At 37.4% G+C, this 21,396-nt stretch overlaps 1 protein-coding gene across 2 annotated transcripts in view; it reads right to left on the bottom strand.

Moving 5' to 3' along the window:
- Nucleotides 1-21,117, bottom strand: part of nr5a2 (nuclear receptor subfamily 5, group A, member 2) — a 64,214-nt gene extending 43,097 nt beyond the window's left edge. Inside the window, exons 1-4 of one of the 2 annotated variants that reach the window (XM_051694028.1) lie at nucleotides 20,866-21,117; nucleotides 16,474-16,592; nucleotides 14,545-14,686; nucleotides 7,808-8,499 (exon numbers count right to left, since the gene is read on the bottom strand). In XM_051694028.1, coding sequence (XP_051549988.1) covers nucleotides 7,808-8,499; nucleotides 14,545-14,686; nucleotides 16,474-16,592; nucleotides 20,866-20,980 — 1,068 coding nt within the window. In that variant the 5' untranslated portion in view covers nucleotides 20,981-21,117. Of the gene's footprint in view, nucleotides 1-7,807; nucleotides 8,500-14,544; nucleotides 14,687-16,473; nucleotides 16,593-18,679; nucleotides 19,159-20,865 lie in introns of those variants that run through there. The other variant, XM_051694029.1, reaches the window with a different exon arrangement.
- Between the last annotated feature and the right edge of the window lie 279 nt (nucleotides 21,118-21,396).

Consider the following 21,396-nt stretch of genomic DNA (forward strand, 5'->3'; position numbering starts at 1 on the left):
CTATGTTTGGAATGGAGTAAAAACATAATGCTTACTGAATACTGTGCAGTAAACACTTCATACTGCATACCATTTAAAAAAAATAATATATGAAAAAGTATGCATGATGCAACGATAGTCGTTTTGAACAGTAGTACACTACATTGTTTCATGTTCAGTTCAGTAAGTGCCATCCACTTATAATCTGGGCATTTTTAATCCATTTCTGGATAAAATGTATTGACTTTTGGCTGTCCAATCAAATACTGGGCCATGTTGAAAATCACGGTTTATTTTGCTTCATTCATTCCACTGAAAATGGAAGGTCAAGTCGAGCAGTATCTGACACAGTGCGCTCTACTGTATACTGATTTCGGCAAGTGTAGTAGATCATACAGGTATTTTAAGTACTGTATACCTACTGTGTAGTATGCATACTATATACTACAGAAAGAGTAGTAGTAAGAGTAGTATGGTACTTTGTTATTCCAAAGAATTTTGTAATTGTGCCTTATTTTGTAATTGCAAGCAGCATATGACCAGTGCAAAAAAAGAAAAGGAAACAAAATTAATGTTTAAACTAAGGCTGTCAGTTGATTAAATGTTGTAATCTAAATAATTACATGACATGCCAATTAATTAATCTAATTGATCATAATTATTCACTGAAAATGGCCCCCAAATAAATATAATTCAATATAATTAATTCATAATAACTCAAATAATTATACATATAATATATTGTATATACTGTAATATTACAATTCAGATTAAAATATATTGCATTATTGCGGCAGATGAGTAAAGCATTGATTAGACAATACAAAAAGGGGCATTTGAAATCAATATACTTGTTTCTTTTATTCCCATATCATTGAACAAGCCTACAGTCCACAGCAATCCATTTCAAAATTTAGTTCGGCAATCTGTCCTGTTCTCTCAGGTGATGTGAGTTGACTGTTCCCTGTGATGTGGCTTGTAAAAACACAAAGATGCAAGTAATTTGTTTGTATTTCTTTTATAATTAATTGCATTAAATTAAGGTGTTAAATTGACAGCCCTAGTTTAAATACTTTTTATCATTATTATAAAGTCACCACGGTTTTAACCAAGGTTAAATAAAAATAATAATTCAAATACAGAAAATGCCCAGTCCAGTCAGACATCCTGTAGTCTCAATGAATGGTCACCATCTAGCTCTTCTCTATACTCCATTCATTGTAACATTGAAAGTGACATAGGGAGTCAGAGTTCAATGGGCAGCCACAGCAACCCAGCACTTCCCCTATATCCTCTCCTCGCTCCTCATACAGCTGCTTTTTCAATAAGCATAAGACTCACGGCTGGGTGCTGGTTGGAGAACAAGGCCCAAATACAGTGGTGCTTTACTTAATGGCAGGCCTGGTATTGTCATTCAATTCACTGTAGAGAGAAAGAGAAAAAAGAGGGGGAACAAACGTGCTTAACAGTCCCCGAGCAGCCGTGAAAGAATAAAAATAAATATTGGCGCCACATGTCAGGGTATTGTAAGTTTTGCACTGTTGACTTTTATCAGCTCAGAGGACTAAATTTTAGGCAGTACATTTGGGTTTGGTTTGTGGCACAATATCAGCAGTGATTAAGTTTTCCCAAGTACATTGTGATAGGGATAGAAAAGACATGCAATCCTCACAAGAACTGTAAATGCTGCGGTGAATCTGTGCAGTTTAATGCCATTGTGTGTTGAGGAAAGCTAAATGCACGCATCCTATCCGTTAAACAATGGCTTGTAGTTCACAATGAAATGGTGAGCTCTCTATGGACGTGAATCACCCTCCATGTTATGGGCCGGGCAGCTAGCAACAGAGCCAGGGGAAGAGAAGCACGCACACCAGGTCCATACCAGCTAATATTGTCCATACAAACACTGGGAAGCTTGCATCTGTTTCCGCACCCCCCCCCACCCATACATGACAAACCAGCTGTACAGGGATGCTACTGGCACGCACCTTTACACACACAAACGCAAAGACAAACACGCGATGATGCACATGGCTAGATGAAATATATAGCATTTTAAAACACATACGCTAACACACTTTTGACAAAACATGTCGAAAAAGACATACAAAAACAAACCTAGGCCACGCATGTAAATAAATAGCTTTAAATTGCCTTCTATATATTATGCAATCTCTATTTAATAAAGGAAATATGTATGAATGTAAGGGGAGTCTATTCACTGCATGCATTTACTGCATTTCAATTCCATTAAATCTGAATATATAGCTCTTGTCTTGATATTCCTCCTTTATCTGAGCACTTGATTGATGAAGCTTGTTTAAACCACAACATTATACGGGATAAACCTCCATCAACACCACAAAGCTCAGTATGTAACAATAACTATACAAGTGTTCGCTAATTAGTGTCAGGAGTGGGTTCAGAGTTTCTAGTGCTATGTTTTTTTTGTTTGTGTTTTTTGCGTTAGTGCTCCACTGCGCGATTTACGGAGAGCACATGAGAGTTTAGCTAATTACAACTTCACTGCCGCGCTTTGTCCGCTAATGTCAAATTCGACAGCTACGCCCTTGTCTCTAACAACTATTGTGTAAAACAATTAGCCAGGGCGAGAAATAGTCATAACATCAAGGGGAAGCTACTCCACTATGGCAAAAGGTGAAGTGCAAACACAATTAGAGGTAATACAGACAGCAATTAGCCATACACAACTGCTAATCCATGCTAAAGTGGGAATAGAATGCTTGAGCTAAAGAGCGCGAGAATGAATAATAAAGCTCTATAGGTAGGAGCACAGGGAAGAGTGTAACCATTCGGCTTTATAACAAAAGCATTCAAACTAAATTAAAACCACAAAAATGAAGCACCTTGCAGCTGCATATGTGTCGTACAAAGCTACCCACATGCATACAAAACTGCCCCCGGTTTATGTCTGAATCTCTTCTTTTTAAAAACAATACTGTTTAAATGAAAAAACACGTCCTGTGAAAAGGCAAAGACACCTGGAGATAAGGTTTATGAAAACAAATGCATCTGTCTGAAAACAGTTGACAGCAAAAACACTTCGGCCTATTGTTCTCTGGAAGCTATGACAGCATTTTTTTTTTTCATATGATCAACTATTCGATCTGTATTTTTATTTCTTCTTTTTTACTTAGCTGTCACCGATTGTTGTAAAATCACAATAGGTGTGAATGAAGTCATAGACGTCACTGACTCTTTACTTTGGCTTCAAACGCATCCCAGTATCAAAACTTTCAAAGCAGATGTCGACAGAAACATGGACATCTATCACAAGAATCAAAGCTTAGAACAAGTAGTGCCATAGTATTAGTATTATAAGTAAAAAATTTAGAGGCACTGTTTGCCTTGATTCACAATATATATTTCACATTCAAAACTGTACATTGCTCAAAATAAATGCAGTACTAGTACTTCCCATGAGCTATTGAATGCAATGAGAGGAAAACAATAAGGTGCCAGTGGTTCTGAGAGCACAAAATGAATGATTTGAATCTAGTGCTGTCGGATTTCCCAGTGGCATATCAAAACATGTCATGTGGAGGTAAAATACAGCATGCTCATGACCAAAATCTTTCACGAATGCAGACATGCACGAGTTACTAAAACCTTAGTCTTCTCAATCCCATCAATATTTCTGTCAGGTAGATATGTATTGTGAAAAAACGGTTACAACAACTGAAAATAAAAAATTGAAGAATCCAGACAGGCCTCTTCAGCTAGTGTAGTAAACTGTCAATTATAGATCACTGCGTATCAATAAATCATCTGAAATACATAACATACACAATGTATTTTTCAGGCCATCCCAAAAGTCTTCACAAATAGCCTTGATATTGAGACTCTGCCATTATTTATGGAAACCTATGAAGTAATTAGCTGTCCAGTCAAAAGGCAACATTTGTTTCATTCATATTAATAGTCCAACTAGTGTAATGTTATGTTGCGCATTCCTACTTACACTGATGGTTCCAAGTGAGTTGCGCTAGACATAAGCTAAACTACGTTTTCAAAACTTCACCAACATATTCTCATTTTAAGCAGACTTGATAAGTATGAACCATATACTCACTGAACTCCTGTATTGTTTTAGTTAAAAACTTTTGTTAAGGTAAAATAAGTTGAGGTTATTCTGAATCTTGGGATAACAGGCATCTGTTCTATGATGCACAAAGTTATGCTGATTCAACTCCTTTCAACAAAATGTTCATAAGCTGTTTTCACACTTCATTCAATTGCTTGATCTGAACCCAAGTTCGGAAAACAGCTTTCACACCAACAAAACGAAAACCAACTCTGACATCAAAAAGACTCTGATCCGGACCAAATTCATTTTTTAAATCAGTATTTTTGTCTTATTTTCCAATAAAAATATCTAAACATCCTTAAAACCAGATTAATTTAAAAACAATAAATACAAAATATTAATATTTATAAGTTGTAACAAAAATATATTATATTCCCTCACTCCCCTAATGTAGCCTATGACAAATTTAATTGAGCTTAAGTAGTGGTATGATAATATTTATTATCAGTCTATTTCTGCCTAAAGTACAGTTAGTTACTATAGTAAATTCATGGGTGGTGATGTTGAATTCTGTGCCGAATTCAAATGGTTTCCGCTTCTCATGCCGTGCTTCTCGCTGATTCTCGCAGAGCTGCACATTTAAGAGCTTGAGACCAGTCTGCGAGTAAAAACGCACACCTTCTTTGCCTCACGATGCTTTGTCCATTGAGCCGTATTCATCTACAGAGCCATACAGGTGCATTAGCGGAGGTTGTGCTTCTGCCTGTGTATTTGACGCTGCTAAACCAGATACTTCAGATGCGCCGCTAGACTTCAAAATCAGATGAACCGTGGTACAAATGCAGACCAACCCGTATAATTGAGAACCAACTGATATACTCCAAGTCTAGATAAACGTTTTAATGCAAAGAGGAACTTGATAAATGCCCCCCATTTATAACTTAACGCCCCCCCCTCTCTACTAATTGTCACTCAATGCCCCCTGGTATACTTTGAACTCCCCCTGCTCTAATATTTAGTTGGACCGCCTTTAGCTTTGATTATGGCATGCATTCGTCGTGGCATTGTTTCGACAACTTTATGCAACGTCACAACATTTATTTCCGTCCAGAGTTGCATTAATATTTGGCCGAGATCTTGTATTGATGACAGGAGAGTCGAACCACTCCGTAAAATCTTCTCCAGCACATCCCAAAGACTTTCAGTGGAGGTTAAGGTCAGGACTCTGTGGTGGCCAATTCATGTGTGAAAATGATTCCTCATGCTCCCTGAATTATTCGTTACAATTTGAGCCCGATGAATAGGCCTGTCACAATAATTACGTTATCAACTTATCATACGATACATGGACATGAACTCGATAATTTTTTGCTGACCTCGATATTGCCCATTGTGTTTGTTTACATAAGAATGAATGTCACCAACATTTTAGCCAGTTGCGCTGCGTCTGTGCTCTCGTCCGCTCTCTGAGCCGGAGGCGGGGCTCAGGCAGCTCCACACACACAGAGCAGACAGTGGCAGGTGAAGATTACATGTTACTTGAGGCTAATAGGTGTTTTAATAGGTGTTTTTCCTGACGACTGCATAATTCCAGCCGGAAAGTTTGGAAGAATAAGTCCAAATGGACTTGGTTTCAAAGCCACATTCCAGAGCTCCGGTGTGGGAACATTTTGGCTTTAAGCCGAGTGAGAGGGTAGAGCACATTAAAATGAACGAGCCAGTATGTCGAATTTGTTTAAAAACCGGGTCAACGAAAAGGGGCAATACAACTAACTAGGGCTGGGCGACACATCGAATTCCCACTATATCATCACGATGATTTTGCTGAAGATATAAAATTCAACAATATCGTGTATAACGGGATGATTTTAATGAGCCATTTATTTGGCCGTTAAGTTTCATAGAGTGCATCAGTAGATTAATTTCACGATCCTTCCGGGCTGTATAATTAATCAAAATAACATCAAAACGGAGATATGATCATTTGTGATTATTTAACTGTCAAAGGCTGCAATTAAAGACAGATAAACATGGTATGTGTGCGCTTCATAATGTACCAGTGACGCGCTGATCAGTACGCAGGCGCGGGGGCTTGTGTTTGTGCGCAGTTCATCTGCATTGTAAAGTACTGCAGGTTCAAGCATTCGCGCAATTCCAAACATTAGTAAAGTTATTATACAAATCTACACACAGTAAAGGAGAGTTTGACAGTGGTCACAAAATGCGAAACTCATAACTGTCAAACAAACATTGCCATTTCTGTTTCATAATAAAAGCTCCTGGTGAAGGTGAAATAAACACGACTGCACTTGCAGTTTCAAAATAAAAAACCCAGTTTAGCGTGAATTAAATAGGACAGAAATATATTAATTTATCTTTAACAAATCTTACCCTGAATATAATAATGATTCAGTATTATATTATAATAATAAACTTGAACGTGTCACACAGTAATAATTTAGTATGATGCAATATTCATCTGGTTTCGAAAAAATAAGTGAAGTGGTTTTTGCACACCTTGTTCATTCACAAATATTTTTTTTTTAGTAAAACTATATGAAGGTAAATAAGATTTGTATTAAGCTTCCATGTATGATTGTTTGTTAAACATAAGTATAAACATGCAAATCAATGAAAATTATTACATTTTACTCTCCCTTGGGTTAATTTAGTAAAAAACTGTGGGAAACATTCCTTCATCATTTTTAAATAGATTTTTATTTAATGCCTTTGAAATATGAATTCTACTTGGCTACAGTTGCTTTTTAGATAAAATGATGTTTCCTCTGATTGAAACAAAAAAAAAACCCACTTACGCTATTTCAGAGCAAAAACATAATTATCGAGATAGATATCGAATATCACCAATTTGCTGAAGAATATCAAGATCTTCTGAAGCCATATCGCCCAGCCCTACAACTAAACCTAAAAGCTCATCTAAAACATAACCATCCCATCCAGTTTTCCGAGCTGGGAACAAAAACCGCAGTTGGAGGTGGAGCAGGGCCTTCCCCTTTTTTTTTTTTTGACATTCTGATTCCAATGTCTGAATATTATTAAGAATTAAAAGTTCAGTGCTCATTGAAAGGGTATACTTGTATTATTATGCTATTATTTTATCATTATATCAGCACCATAAAATGGTTTTAAAATGACAATAATATCGTTTATCGCAATTATTTCTGGGACAATATATCGTCCAACAAATGTAGTTATCGTGACAGGCCTATCGATGAATCTTGGCATTGTCGTTCTTTTCCATGAACACGGGATACGTCTTCCAACATGGTTGTTTAAGAAATGAGAAGCTACACACTGCATCAGTTAGGGTTAAAAGAATTGTTGCCAGCTGAAACATATTAATCACTGCAATAATTATCCAATCATAGGCTCTTAAGTATCAGCTTATTTAAATCCAAACGGCAACTTTTTTATTTGGCCAGGCAGTGTAATAAGACTTGTTTTCAGAGAATACTGTATATATTGAACTAACTATTCTTGTTTCTTTCAAAACAAGAAAAAAAATTGCTAATCGAATAAGAAAACCAAACTTAATTCCAGATTTATTCTTTGAAAACAAGTCATTGTATCTTGTGCAATTTTGCTTATCTCGTAAATTTATCTTGTTTTAAGAATGTTTGGATATTTTTCCCAGAAAACAAGACAAAAATAATGAGTAAGAAAACAATTTTTGCAGTGTAGCCTGAAAATGTCCTTAATATGAGAATAGAGACCATGGTGTGTATTTTAGGCTATCTAACCACCTTAAGTTTCACATACCTTCAGTTCTCGGAAGAAGATGCTGCTCCTTGCCCATTCTACAATAGAGAACAGTGTCTGGTCTGCCATCTTGCACATTAGGCCAAAGGTGTTGAGTTTTTCATGCTTGCCTCGACTGGCCTGTTCCTGCTGCAGGTATGCTAGGATCTTAGCTTGCACTTGTGGTTCGTCTGGCTCACACTTGAGCAGCTCCACCACCAGGTGGGGGAAAGTTGGCGGTGATCCACCAGCATAGGCCTCTACATACGGGTAGCCCATGAGGGACTCTGGAGAGCTTGTGTAGGGGTCGGGGTACTCTGACTTGATGGTGCGGCTCTGGAAATGACCATATGCCTGGTAGCCCTGCAAGCCTCCGGCATGTGGTGGCATGGCCATGCTGACTGGGGAGGTTACGAAGGGGCTACGATCAAAGTCTGCAGGTGGCAGCCCTGCGCTGGAGGAGCTGTGGTGGTGGTGGTGATGGTGGTGGTGATGGTGGCTCAGTGGAAGCCCCTTGGAGGCCGAATGGATGTTCTGAATGGCAGAGGTAATGGTGAGGTCGGCTGGGACTGTCTGCATGACTTGTGTCATGGCTTCTAGCTTGAGTCCGTTGGCCCGGATCAAGGCTTTCTTCTGTTGTTTGAGCACCCGGTCTCGTTTGTACATGGGGCCAAACTTGTTCCGGCCTCCTCTCATTCGATCGGCCCTCACAGCTTTTAAAAGCCAAAACACAAGGGACAGTTAAATGTTAATGCATGTGGAAAGCATAAAATTGTCTTTCTTATAAACCAAATGATTAAAGGTGCTGTAAAAGATTTTCTTAGAACCACACATAAAATGTCCCTACAACCTTAGAGATATCACTGAAATAGTTGTCATGAGAAATCGCATCCAACCTCAGGGGGCAAAATCAAAAACGTTCTCTGGCTCTAAATTGTTTTGCACATTTGTGTGTGCTGACATATCTTTGGAGGGTGGGGTTTTTGGAGAGAGGTTGGTCGTTGAAGTTAGCAGAATGGTGGAAGATAGCAAAGCGTATGATATAATAATGTAAACGTATTTTAAAATTAGGGTAAGATCTATCTGAACCACAGCAGAGAAGAGATTCTGTATTACTGCAACATGATCACACAGGAAATCGACATGTTGCTACCGAATGTTCCGGTACTCTGACATTGACCCTATTGTACCGAAGCAGCATTTCCCGTCATTATCAGACAGTTTACCAAATCTTGTGGCGCGACTGATGACTTGGCCCTCAGAGATTCCCTTGGAAACCAGGAATCAATTGCATTCACATAAACCATGATGAACATGATTTGAGGATTCATTATCCCTCTCAACTCTACTGATGATTTAAGTTTAGGATTAGGGTTAGGGCATATTGTTAGTAAAATATGCATTCCCATTTAGTGTATTAGATCATTTACAACTAAAAACTAAGTACTCACTTTTGGCGCCACTCTGTGGACATCTGACCCAGAAACTGAGAAGGATATAGCTGCAGACAGAGCTTCAAAAAGGGTTGGGAGCCCCTAACATAACCCTTTTCCTAACCATGAGAGGAAACAACACCCCCTTTTGGAGTTGGCACAGCCCCCTTTTAGAGTAACCCCACCCACTTCTGGAGATTCTACCCCCATTTAGAGATCTCCGGTCTGCAGCTAAACCTCCTTGTGGAAACTGGAGCTCACACGTGCCCATACGTTTAACAAAAATTCCAGCTTTGGCCACTGGAGGCAGTGCTTCAAATTTTGGGAAGCACAGAACGATTTTCGCTAAAAACTTTCGCTGAATGCACAGTGAGATCTGTCTGATTACAGAGCTTTAGTCATACACATTTATAGGGTGGTTACTTATTTGCCACAAGCAATCAGTGTCATTTTCATGTGTGAATTTTACAAACCATGGTGCTAGTTTGTGTCGCTACACACGCGACCCATCTTTTCAAAGTTTAGACCTAGAGCAAGCTCAGCATAATCGAGCCAGAGGACACAATTTGGAGAGAAAGGCCGCTAATGATTCAATATTAAACTGAAATGAGACAAAGTCAAGTGGACGGCATAATCATTATGGCAAATAAATGAAGAGCACGCCATTGTCTGTGTGGATCAGCAGCTCTGATCCACGCCACAGGGCAGTAGACTCTACTTTATTCTGCTGGGTCCATGTTAATTATTTATGCTTAATTATTTTTTTATGCCCCACGTTGTCAGCAGGTGGATGGCTGGAGGTTTCATCAGCATGTTAAACACACACTAACATATGTGAACACACATTTAAAGGTGCATATACACTCTCAGATAGGGACTTGACTGGTGTGAGCACGCTCATTAGGCCCTTTAATATCTCAAGAATAAAACAATTAAAAGAAAAGGCCGGGTCCAACAGCTGCCTTGGGAGTGATTTTAATGGTCTTCATCACAGCGGTCTGGTTGTCACGTGTGTGTGATCTGATTGATCCAACGAGAACGGGAGGCAAGTGTTACCACGACGATCGTGCTGACAGCTATCGTAACATCCCAGCAAAGGATGTTCCCAAATCAACTTTGGGATGAGATTTTTTTTCTTTTTTTCTGGTATTTCTTGGGCTTAATGTGGTTGTTTAAAAAAAAAAAAACAGTGGTAAGTTTAACTATTAATGATTCCTGAGAAACAGGGTAATTAATGAGCTTGAAACTAATAGTTGGCCCTTTTGGGAAATCACAATTAGATGTAGACCCGAGACTCATCATGAATGCATGCCCTTATCCCCCTTACCCCCATCCATGTACATACACGCTTACTTACACTGTCTGACACCATCCCCCACTTTTTTTCTTCTGATAATTTTTTTCTCACAGCATCTAATTAAACAAGGCTATTTACATGCATCTCATACTTTTTTTGGTATAAGACAGAAGGGGTTTAGTGGAGAGAATTGGTGCTTTGTGTATGTTATTCTTTTGTTCGTGTAGGTCTTAAGCATCTCTATATGAGTTATTGAAATATAACGCACAATGTCCATTAACTTATTTTAAATCAGCATTAGGGTTGTAGGTACAAATTTACATACTGTATGTAAGCAATGGAAAGTGTCAACATTTCTTTGAGCCTGATCTCATGAAAATTACGTTACTGTGGTGACATTTTTGCAAAATTATATTACAAGGTTTCTTATTGCACCAGTTCCCGAGTAAAATGTCCACTGTGTGGCGCTAAAAGCGAGTTACATTTTCTCCCAAACAGATGAGGTTTTTAAGGTTAAAACGTAACCCTAACCCAAACCTAAGGATAATAACCCTAACCTAAACCTAATCTTAACCCGAGTTTTAAATCAACAAAATCTACCTCCCTACCCTAAACCTTAAAACCTAAACCGAACCAATAATTTCATAACAAACAAATGTGACATAAAAAACTATTGCTGAAGCAAGTGCTCTTCAGGACTCGTACCCCTGTCCTTTGCATCACAAGTGCAACGCTCTAACAGTTGAGCTACTGCACAATTTTATCGCACTTGAACAAGCTTAAAAATGTTGTTGGCTATGTAGTGCAAGCATTAAAATATATCTCCTCACAAGTCACGCGCAATAGTAAAAGCTAACGCTATGGGAGGAGCAGGGTGAAAATAATTGTTTATAAACAGACAATCTGACATTTCACTCGTGATTTATGCAAAAAATACTAAAAGTCATTGTTGTTTTAGTGCCTCTAGTTCTTATATCACCAGGAAACTGACGAAACATGTACAGCAAGCCACATAAATATCCTTTTGCAAAAATGTAGGTATTCTATGTATTTCTATGTAGTTCTATTCTATGAATATCTATGTAGTAGGTATTCTATGTAGTTCTACCAGGTGGACTTCTTCCCTGCAAGTTTTTCACTATTTTTAAATCATCTTTTTACCTTCAATAGTAAATTTTAAATGGTCCTGCAGTATTAATGGATTTTTAAAATAAAAATATTCCATGCCATAAACACTGTATTTAAGAAGGAATTGGGGAAAATTTAGATGAATCAAACTGCTTGAAATTCCTTGTCATCTGAAATGCTTCCATTTCTCTGTTGGTCTGTTTGTTTGTTTGTTTGTTTAAGTCTATTCCTTTGCAGTCTGCATTCAGTGTGCTTATGTGTGTGTGAGTTCTCTATAAAACAAATTTGTGTTATTCAAACGGCTCGCGGAAAGCAATTGCCTTGGTAATAAAAGCAGTTGCCTGATTTAATTTACTTGAACTGGGAGTCTATTGGTGTTGTGTTTGTTTGTGCATGCTCTCTACAGACGAGGACCGCCCAAGTAGTGTAGCGCACGTTCAAGCGCTGCTTAATGTCTGATTTATGTGTGTTTAATATACAGGAATATTAAGCTTTGCTTAGGCAAGAATCCCTGTCCTATCACTGGCATATGAATGCCTCCCCTGGCCGGCTCTTGACACACAGTTTTTCATGTCCGCTGGAGCCCTACTCTGAAGGCACACCGTGCCATGCGCACACATGAATAGCTATGATACCTATGCATAAGTAATGGCAACGCTAGCTGCTGCCACTGCTAGTGGCTGGGAGCCTAGACTGCGATTGCGTATTCGCCCCCAAAAATGACAAATTGCACGATGCAAAGTGTGGTGCACGTTTTAATGTCCATTGTAAAGCCTTGCCAGATCCTTTGATTCATCAAGGTCTTTAATATGGATAACAGACACTTGATGAAATCAAAACTATTTTATGCTCCACTGTGCACAACATTGCACTCATATGGGATGAATAAAACCATAAGCGAGTCTATTTCACTTCCTCAGCTTCATCTGCAATGATACTGATTGCATGAAGGTTGAAAGAAAATGAGTTTATCTTTCTTAATCCGTAACTGTCTGTAAAGTCCTTCCTCAGAAGACACAACATGTAAGATAGCCCGCCCATGCTTTTTCGGAAACTTTAAAACAGCAGCCTTTTCTTATCTGTATTGATAATGGAGCTTCTATGGACACATGGAAGGGCACTTGTCTTTGTCATGCTGATATGGACGTGTTGTTTTGCTACTCATTCAGTAATGTCAGATCTATGTGCTGAAAGCTTCTGATAATGCATAAAGAAAGATTTGACGTGAGACATCTACAGTTTATTAGGAAGCAATCCAAACTTCTTATTTGCATAAAACAATTGGTAAGAGCCTGAATAATAAAATGTTTGTTCAGGTAACCTAAAAATTTTATTTTAAGTGGTAATATCTAACTAAAGATTTTATTTGTAAAAAAATCATATGACATAGTTGACCTTGACGAAAGTAGTTTTTAAGTCAGATCAGGTAGAAATAGCTGCTTAAGGAAGCAACTTGACATTTTCAATTTTACAGTGTGTTTACAGGCATTTTTAGTGCAATCTTATAGAACTAAGGACATAAATAGATGTAGTCAACACAACGTAAATATATGCCACTAAAAGGGAGTGACAATGTAACATACTGTATAATAAAATACACTGTACCTGCAATTGTTACTTTAAAGGAACATTCCGGGTTCAATACAAGTTCAGCTCAGTCGACAGCATTTGTGGTGTAATGCTGATCACCACAAAAAATAATTTGTACTTGCCCCTCCTTTTCTTTAAAAACAAAAATCTAGGTTCCAGTGAGGCACTTAAAATGGAAGTGAATGAGGCCAATCTGTAAATGTTAAAATACTCATTGTTTCAAAAGTATAGCTACAAGGCATACACAATATGTGTGTTAATGTATGATTTGAGCATGATAAAATCACTTATTAACCTTTACTGTGTAATGTTATAGCCAATTTTACAACTTCATTGCCATGATGAAGAAATGTCAACAAACACTTAAACCCTAAAACGACTGTAAAAATGACAATTTAAACAACTTTACAGCTCTTTACATGAGTTTTAACAGATGAATTAATGTAAGCGATTTTTAAAACATTTTAAAATTATTTTTTGGGTATTTTTGGGTAATCAACATTATGCCACAAACACTGTCGATTGAGCTCAACTTGTATTGAACTCGGAATATTCCTTTACGAATTATTTTTACCTGATCTAACCCTTAAAATGAGTGTTGTTGGTGCATTGAATGTGTTCAGGTTGATTTAGTGAAGTTAAATTATATTTATGACCTGAATCAAATCAGTTCATTTAATTGTTACTACATGAAGCAAATTTTTCAGGTTAACATTAACATTTTTTGCTAACGATAGGCATGAATCTTATACATTCCTACTCAGTTTCTGATTTTGAAAATGACCAGCAATATTATAGAATTGCACACTTATATTCTGGTAAAAAAACAAACAGTTTTTTTTATATTTTATATCTGTAATTCAGATTTGAGCAGTACAAATAAAACTTACAAGTATGGTTTGTATTCAAAACACCATTTTGGCTAACATTTTCTATTTCTAAACAAGCCTGTGGGGAGCATCAGCGAGCGCTCATTTCTTTGGACGGGTCTGACAGGGCGCTGGAGGGCCTTGTATCCTGTTGGTAGCATGTGCCAGCAAATCAAAGCCAGCTAGCTATAAAACGACAGTGCTCAAAATTTTACCCTGCAGCAATTAAACAATTAATAGTCATTGGAGCTATCTACATACTGAGAGGAAAGAACTCCAAAGAACCATGTAGAATTGTTAGATAGTTAAAGAGCTCAAGCTGTGGTTTTTAAGTTAGAAATTCAAGGAAGCTGAGATCTTAAAAGGACAGTTTACCCAAAAATGAAAATTCTCATTTTTTGGGTGAGCTATCCCTTCAACAGAGTAACAGAGATTTCTTACCCTCCAGTTTCATGCCGACAGTCAGGCACTTCTGAAAGCGGCAGTAGGGACAGCGTTTCCTCTGGGTCTTGTCTATTTGACAGCTCTGGTTCTCTATACATGTGTAGCGCTTGTTGTTTTGCACCGTACGCTTGAAGAAGCCCTGCAGAGTAAGGTGAATGAAGATGTCAAACTTTTGACCCCCGCTGTTTGTTAATGTGCTATTCAACCACAGACACACACATACAGGAACGCTCATATCCATTCACACTGAAAAAAAGAGGTGTTACACACGGCCACACAAGTAGACACATATAAACGTAGAGCCACGGGCAGAGAAATGCTCCCTCAGCAGTCAACGCTCACTTGTAGAAACACAAACGCACGCACGCACAAACACTCACCCACACAGAAACTGACATGTGCACCCACACGCACACTGACATGAACAAACAGAAATACAGGCCGAGGCTGGAAAGGAATCACAAACAGATTCCGAAATCCCATGTATCAACTAACCAGAGAGTTGATGTGCACAGCAGGCTAAGACAAAATGCTGATTTTGAGCCACTGTCACTTTCAGTGACCCGCTTGATATCCTCTTTAATATTAAGATGCGTTTCAGGCACATTTAGCTTTATGACACATTAATGCAACATATTTTATATGTTTCCATGAGCTCCGCTTGGAGTAATTATAACCAGAGGCTGTGATTTCCATCAAAGCTATTTGATTTCAGCGCTGACTATTTAATAACTTTCCCCACAAGATCTTTCAGCGCAAACGTTACTTGGGAATTGGTATCATTTCCACTGAACAGTTAACGTCAGTTTGCATTTGCAGCAACTGCTTTATCACAATACAGACAAATAGATTTATTATTTACTTTTAGTGTTAGTGGAACCGCCAAACAAAGTATCTACTATCAAAATTCTCCGATCCCATTATTCATACCGCAGCACCAAAAACAGTGACTGAAAAAAATCCAATAAATTATATCCATAATTTACAGCAGCAGGATTACACGATTCCACTTGCAACAGTTCTGAATTCATTTTCAGGGCAGGAGAGAATCAAACGAGGAAAGGTTTTAACTTATTCTTGATCAACACTGCGGGGAGACTGCCCCATTTATAAAGGATCAATATTGCCCAGAACTCAACTAAAACACACACTTATACATACACACATACCCATAACATGGTGCAGGGAGTTCATACAGTGCATAACCTTGAAAGCAGCCTATATCATTAAGACAAGTAAAATTTGAAATGAAATATGTAAGGAGCAACCAATATTCATTACAATAAGGGGAAAAAAATGCAAAAGGAATTCTAACTACAATTTAAATACTTTTAGTGAAAATTAACAAGTCAATGATTGTTTCAAAATCGGTCACAACATATCCTGTGTCAAAATATGATCATATGGGCATAACGGACAGGTACATTGCAAATAACTTTGCGAATATGGTTTAAATTTGGCATATTTCCAATGCACTATCAAAACTCAAAGACACGGTTTTACACGGCAAGTAATTTCCTTATGATGTTTGCTGTGGGGATCTGTATGTTATCAAAGAAAGCTTATCCATAAATCACCTTTGGGGGAAAAAACAATGAGAGTCAGTGTGTATGTGTGCGTGCATACATGTGTGTGAGACAAAGAATCTAAATTTGTGAAACTGGCCATGCAGTTTCCGACCTCTCAGAGTTCATGTGTGGCTGTTCTCCAAATTGCACAATAACAAAAACAAACTAGTTCCACCCAATAGTGATATTTCTCCTACTAAATATGCAGACAGTCAACTTAATTAGTATCCCGCAATACACTCTGACAAGCCCGAATTAAATGGACTTTAATAAACAAACAGTGGATTCAAAAAAAAAAAAAAAAAAAAAAAAAAAATGCTGTAGGTTCGATGTTGAAGACAGCTCATTTTTTACGCACCTTGCAGCTCTCACAGGTCAGTAACCCGTAGTGATATCCGGACACCTTGTCTCCGCACACTGGACACATTTCATCCAAGTCTTCATCGTAGGAGTAGTCCATCATTTTAAACTGGGGGGCTGAAAATGCAATCAAATTTTGAGTTTTACAGTGTCTTTTACATATTTGATGTGTTATTATAATTAATTACTATGTTATAACAACACAGATATGTAATTACAAATTAATTACATATTAACAACATACCTTGTTTTATATTTCTCATTACTTACTAAAGTTAATTACTTGCACTATAATATAAACACAATAAAGTGTGACTTAGTGCACACATTGTTATTTTAACCGTCTCTCCAACACTTTCTAGGTGTAGCCAGCAGTTTTGCAAACAAAATACAGGAATCAGGACGCAACATTTGTGAGCTTTTTTAAATCTTAGCCTTAAGAGTGAATTTTCTGAAAGTGTATGCAGTTTGGAGAAAAACGAGGGTCACTGGGAAATAGCCGAAGCTTGGTGTTGGGTGTGGAGGATGGTCGCAGTCTGGCAGAAAGAGCAAAACTTCAGTTTCGATCTGGTTAATATTCATGATGGCTCGTAAATTGGTGTGGGAGCGCGAGAGACTCTGCTGTCTCGCGCTGGATTGGAATGTTTAGCCACGAGGCGAATAAAAGCAAAACAACATTTAAATATACGAGCATTATACGCTATTAAAATAAAACAAATACCGTGTCTTTTGGGCATCTTTGAGACTATGTTCTTCTCTCCAAAGGATATAAATAGGCTATATCTATTAATTTCAATTATTCAGTTTTAATCTTATTCATTAACAGAATAATGTGATGCAGTTTGGGTGAGTTTGAAATAGAACCGTCCATTTCCACAGCATACGAGAAGTTATATTTGAAGTACACCAAATGTGAAGGAAAAATACCTTCGACATGGATTTTCTTTCCACAGGAAAAAGAAACATTTCGCTTGAAATGCATATTTTTAGGAAAGGCCTAAAACAGAATACATTCATATTTTCGTTTTATTATTTTACCTTATTTATCTAATGTAGTCCATGCTTTATTTGTGCCATTCTGAAAAAAAAAAATTTAACCGAGTGTCTTTAACGGAATGCAACAAGTGCTTAAATTAATTTTGCGCCATTGGCCTTAAACACACACACACACACACACACACACACACACACACACACACACACACACACACACACACAAATCCACAAGCATTCGGGCATTTTTGTTGTTTTAATTCCCTATTCAGTTTTATTTATTCATTATTTTATTTACATTTAAAATGTGACTTTAATACATGCTAAGCGGGAACGTCCTTGGATTTAGAACAACAAAAATAAAATCATTATTTATAACGGTTCTTTCTTTTGCGACATGTGATCAAGCCTCATAAAAATAAACGTAGAATTTTATCATTTCAATTCTGATTTAAAAAAATACTCATTTGCCAATACAGAGCGACTTCTTGAGCTGATGTTCTCTTACCTGGAATTTCTCTCAGCACTTCGACAAATCCCTGGAATCTCTTTCTCTCTTTCATTTTAATATAGCCTATTCCCTGTTCATAATAATAGAGCATTATTGGAGCATATGAGCAACTGTTCCAGTCACTTATTTGCACGATGCGCATGGAAATAAAATGCAGTTGTTATTTTTGTGTGTATAAATGCTGGTCAATATATGTCGGGGTTTTGCCGCTTAACTATTTGTGATATTTTGTTTTGTAAACCTGCTCTGTCATATTCATTTTTTATGGTTTCGTTTTGTCCATGTCTCGTTTTTCCTCTGTTTAGGACAGAATTCATTGGCATGTGATTGAGATCATATTAAAAGAGTTCACCCAATCATTTGAAGCTCAAAATAATACGTTGTTTCTTAATTTAGCTTGAGTCAGCTCTCCATTACAATGTAAAATAATATAAATTGCACTGGAATGCTAGACTTTTGTTTTGTGCGTTCAAATTATGTTTTGGTACTCGGTTCTGATTTAAAGGTGAACAAGTTTAGGGGCTATTTCCTATCCCGAATTTCAATGAGTGCAAGTTATATTTGTTGCATGCAAAGTTATGCGAGCAACTGTTTCATCCAGCGAAACTGTGGCTTATTTTGGGCTCGTGCAATTATATGCATAAATGATTGCCCCTGATATGCATGGCGCAGATTTAGTGTGACATGGTATAACCCTTACCTTGCATGTTTCCAGGCATATGCCCCTGTTCCCCATGCGATCGAGCGAGTCCCAGAGATTCTGACTCGACTTTAGGCAGCATGACAGCTCTGCTGAGCCGATGATGAGCACGCGCCGCTCCGTCCGGTGATCCGCCTGCGCGCGAGAGGAACACCAGAGATTCTCAAAAAACACCGTCCAAACGTCCGAAAGAAATCCTGCGTGCACTAGACGGGTTAAGTTCGACTGCGCTTCTAATATTAGTTGTGTTTACAAGCGCACCGGACAGCTGTGTAAGTTCATTTTTAAGGACGCGTCACGCGCAGCCGCTAATATAACAACTTGATTTAACATTTAAAACGCTACTCGTTTACTGGGAAACGCAGAAAGATATTTAACACACACACAAAAAAACCTCTCACTTCTATCCGGACCGGCTATAGCGGAGTCTATCAGTGCGCGGACTGTCAGGAACTTTACGCGAGCCCCTCCTCCTCCGCGCGCGCTCTGTGATAATGTCAGAGATGTGAAGTTCAAACCGCTCCTCGCTGCTTTGTTTACGCCGCACTGACACCGCTTCCACCAATCAGTGCCACGTTCGGTGCGCTCGCGTCACACGTTTGTCCAATCAGAACCGCGCTCGAGGATCAGCGCCTATTACAGATAACAGCTGTTTAATAAAATTTACCGTGGAGCTCAAAGCGCTGGGAAACAGAGACAAACAAAACTAATATAGTTGAACATTACGAGACACGCAGCGCCGTTAACGGGAGCAACGGGAGGTATGTGGTCATAGGAGGGTCAGGTGTTTGTCTGTGTGTAGGCTACACTGTAATTCGTTTACTGGTGTAAACAAGTAGGATATATGTGCATATAGGATATTAATACAACGCATGAATAAAATTGCAGGTAATTTGCGCTGAAATGTGTTTTAGACGATTTTTTCACGATACAATTTTACTTGCTCTTAAAATCCCATATGGCATATTTAAGGCTGAATTTACGGCAAAAATAAAAAAATTAAATAATAAAATAATAATAAAAAAAACCCCGAATAAAATTCTGACTTAACTGTATCATTATAATAACATTTTATGCGCATATTTTGTGAGAATAATGTAATAATGTTTTTATTTTTTTATTTTTTTAGTACACTGTCAAAAATAATAATAAATCTGTCTGTGAGGTATTAGGAAATGTCATGTAATAAAACCATAAAATAGGTTAGAAAGAACATAATGGCATGAAAGCATTGTCGGTCAGACATAACGAAAATTATTATCATACAAAAAACAATATTTACTTAATATAACTACACCCAACACAACACAAACTTACACATTGTTACAATGTTTCGGGATTTTTGGTTTCCTTCCGTTTGACGTCAAGCTCACACACTTTATTGGCTACATATTTCAAACATTTGAAAAAACATTCACGAAATCTTTTTATTATATATATATATATATATATATATATATATATATATATATATATATATATATATATATATATATATTATTATTTTAAAGGGTTTCTTTGTTTAGACTATGTCCTGAAATTTGTGTAGAAAGATAGGCTACACATAGCCGCAATAATAATAATAATAATAATAATAATAATAATAATAATAATATTATTATTATTATTATTATTATTATTATTATTATTATTATTATTATTATACTAATGTTCTAATTGTTACTCTAAAATTATTATTAATTTATCCCGCTTGATATTTCGCTAGACAGCCGTCTTATAAGTAACAAAATAGCTCCATAAAATACAATGGTTAAAATTCCTTTTGCATGCAAAAACAAACTGCATCCTATTAAAAACTCCTCACAGCCTTAAGACGGTAATTAAAAGTAATAATAAAATAATACAAAAATAAATAAAAAAATAACAAAATCGTCAGCAGGCCAATGCTCAACATTTTCCAAAGCCAGAAAAAACAGCAAGTCTGGTTCAAATGTGTCATATGAACACTAGTAAAAGGTAGGATTGAAAAAGTCTCAACTTTAACATAGAGAGGTACTGACTGGTCAAATTCTTTGAGAGACTCTTAAATGTTATAATTAAGACCAATTAATAATATAATTAATAGCTATAGCCAGCTAACTCTACTCCTTTGGAAGCAGGTGTATCACAGTCATAGGGTCCTACAGCTTTCATCAGAGCAAATAGGCAACAAATATACCTCTTACCCAAGTCTTTACGTTGTCCTAACATGCTCTCAAAACAAGTGGACATTGTAGAAGAAAAATACTTAGAGCAACAGCGGGTCATCCACCTGAGCAATCCTCTCAAACTGTATCCCATAAAAATCTTCCATTCTATCCCAAGATCAGACTTTTTAAGGTTTACCACTTAACGTCCACTTTCCATTAAGAAAAGTGTGATCTTTTTAGACGAAACCACCACCCTGGCATCTCTCCCTTTACTTTCACACACGCCACTCACCCCTGGTACCCCCCTCACCATGACCTGCGCTAAACCTGCAGTCATATCTCACCTAATCAACAATATTCAAAACTTCTGGGGCTGATAGGTTTGCCTAGATCACGTGGAGTTAGACAGATTGATAACAGCCAGTTATAAAGTGACACACAGATAGATAAGCCAGAGCGGACAGATAGTACTGAAGGAATGATTAACCGGTGGAGAAGAGAGTTAAAACTGCCGTCCATGCCATTGACTGAATGGAATAAGAGAGGTGGTAAAATGCAAGATCAAAA

Source organism: Myxocyprinus asiaticus, chromosome 49 (assembly GCF_019703515.2).
Source record: "Myxocyprinus asiaticus isolate MX2 ecotype Aquarium Trade chromosome 49, UBuf_Myxa_2, whole genome shotgun sequence".
NCBI lineage: Eukaryota > Metazoa > Chordata > Actinopteri > Cypriniformes > Catostomidae > Myxocyprinus > Myxocyprinus asiaticus.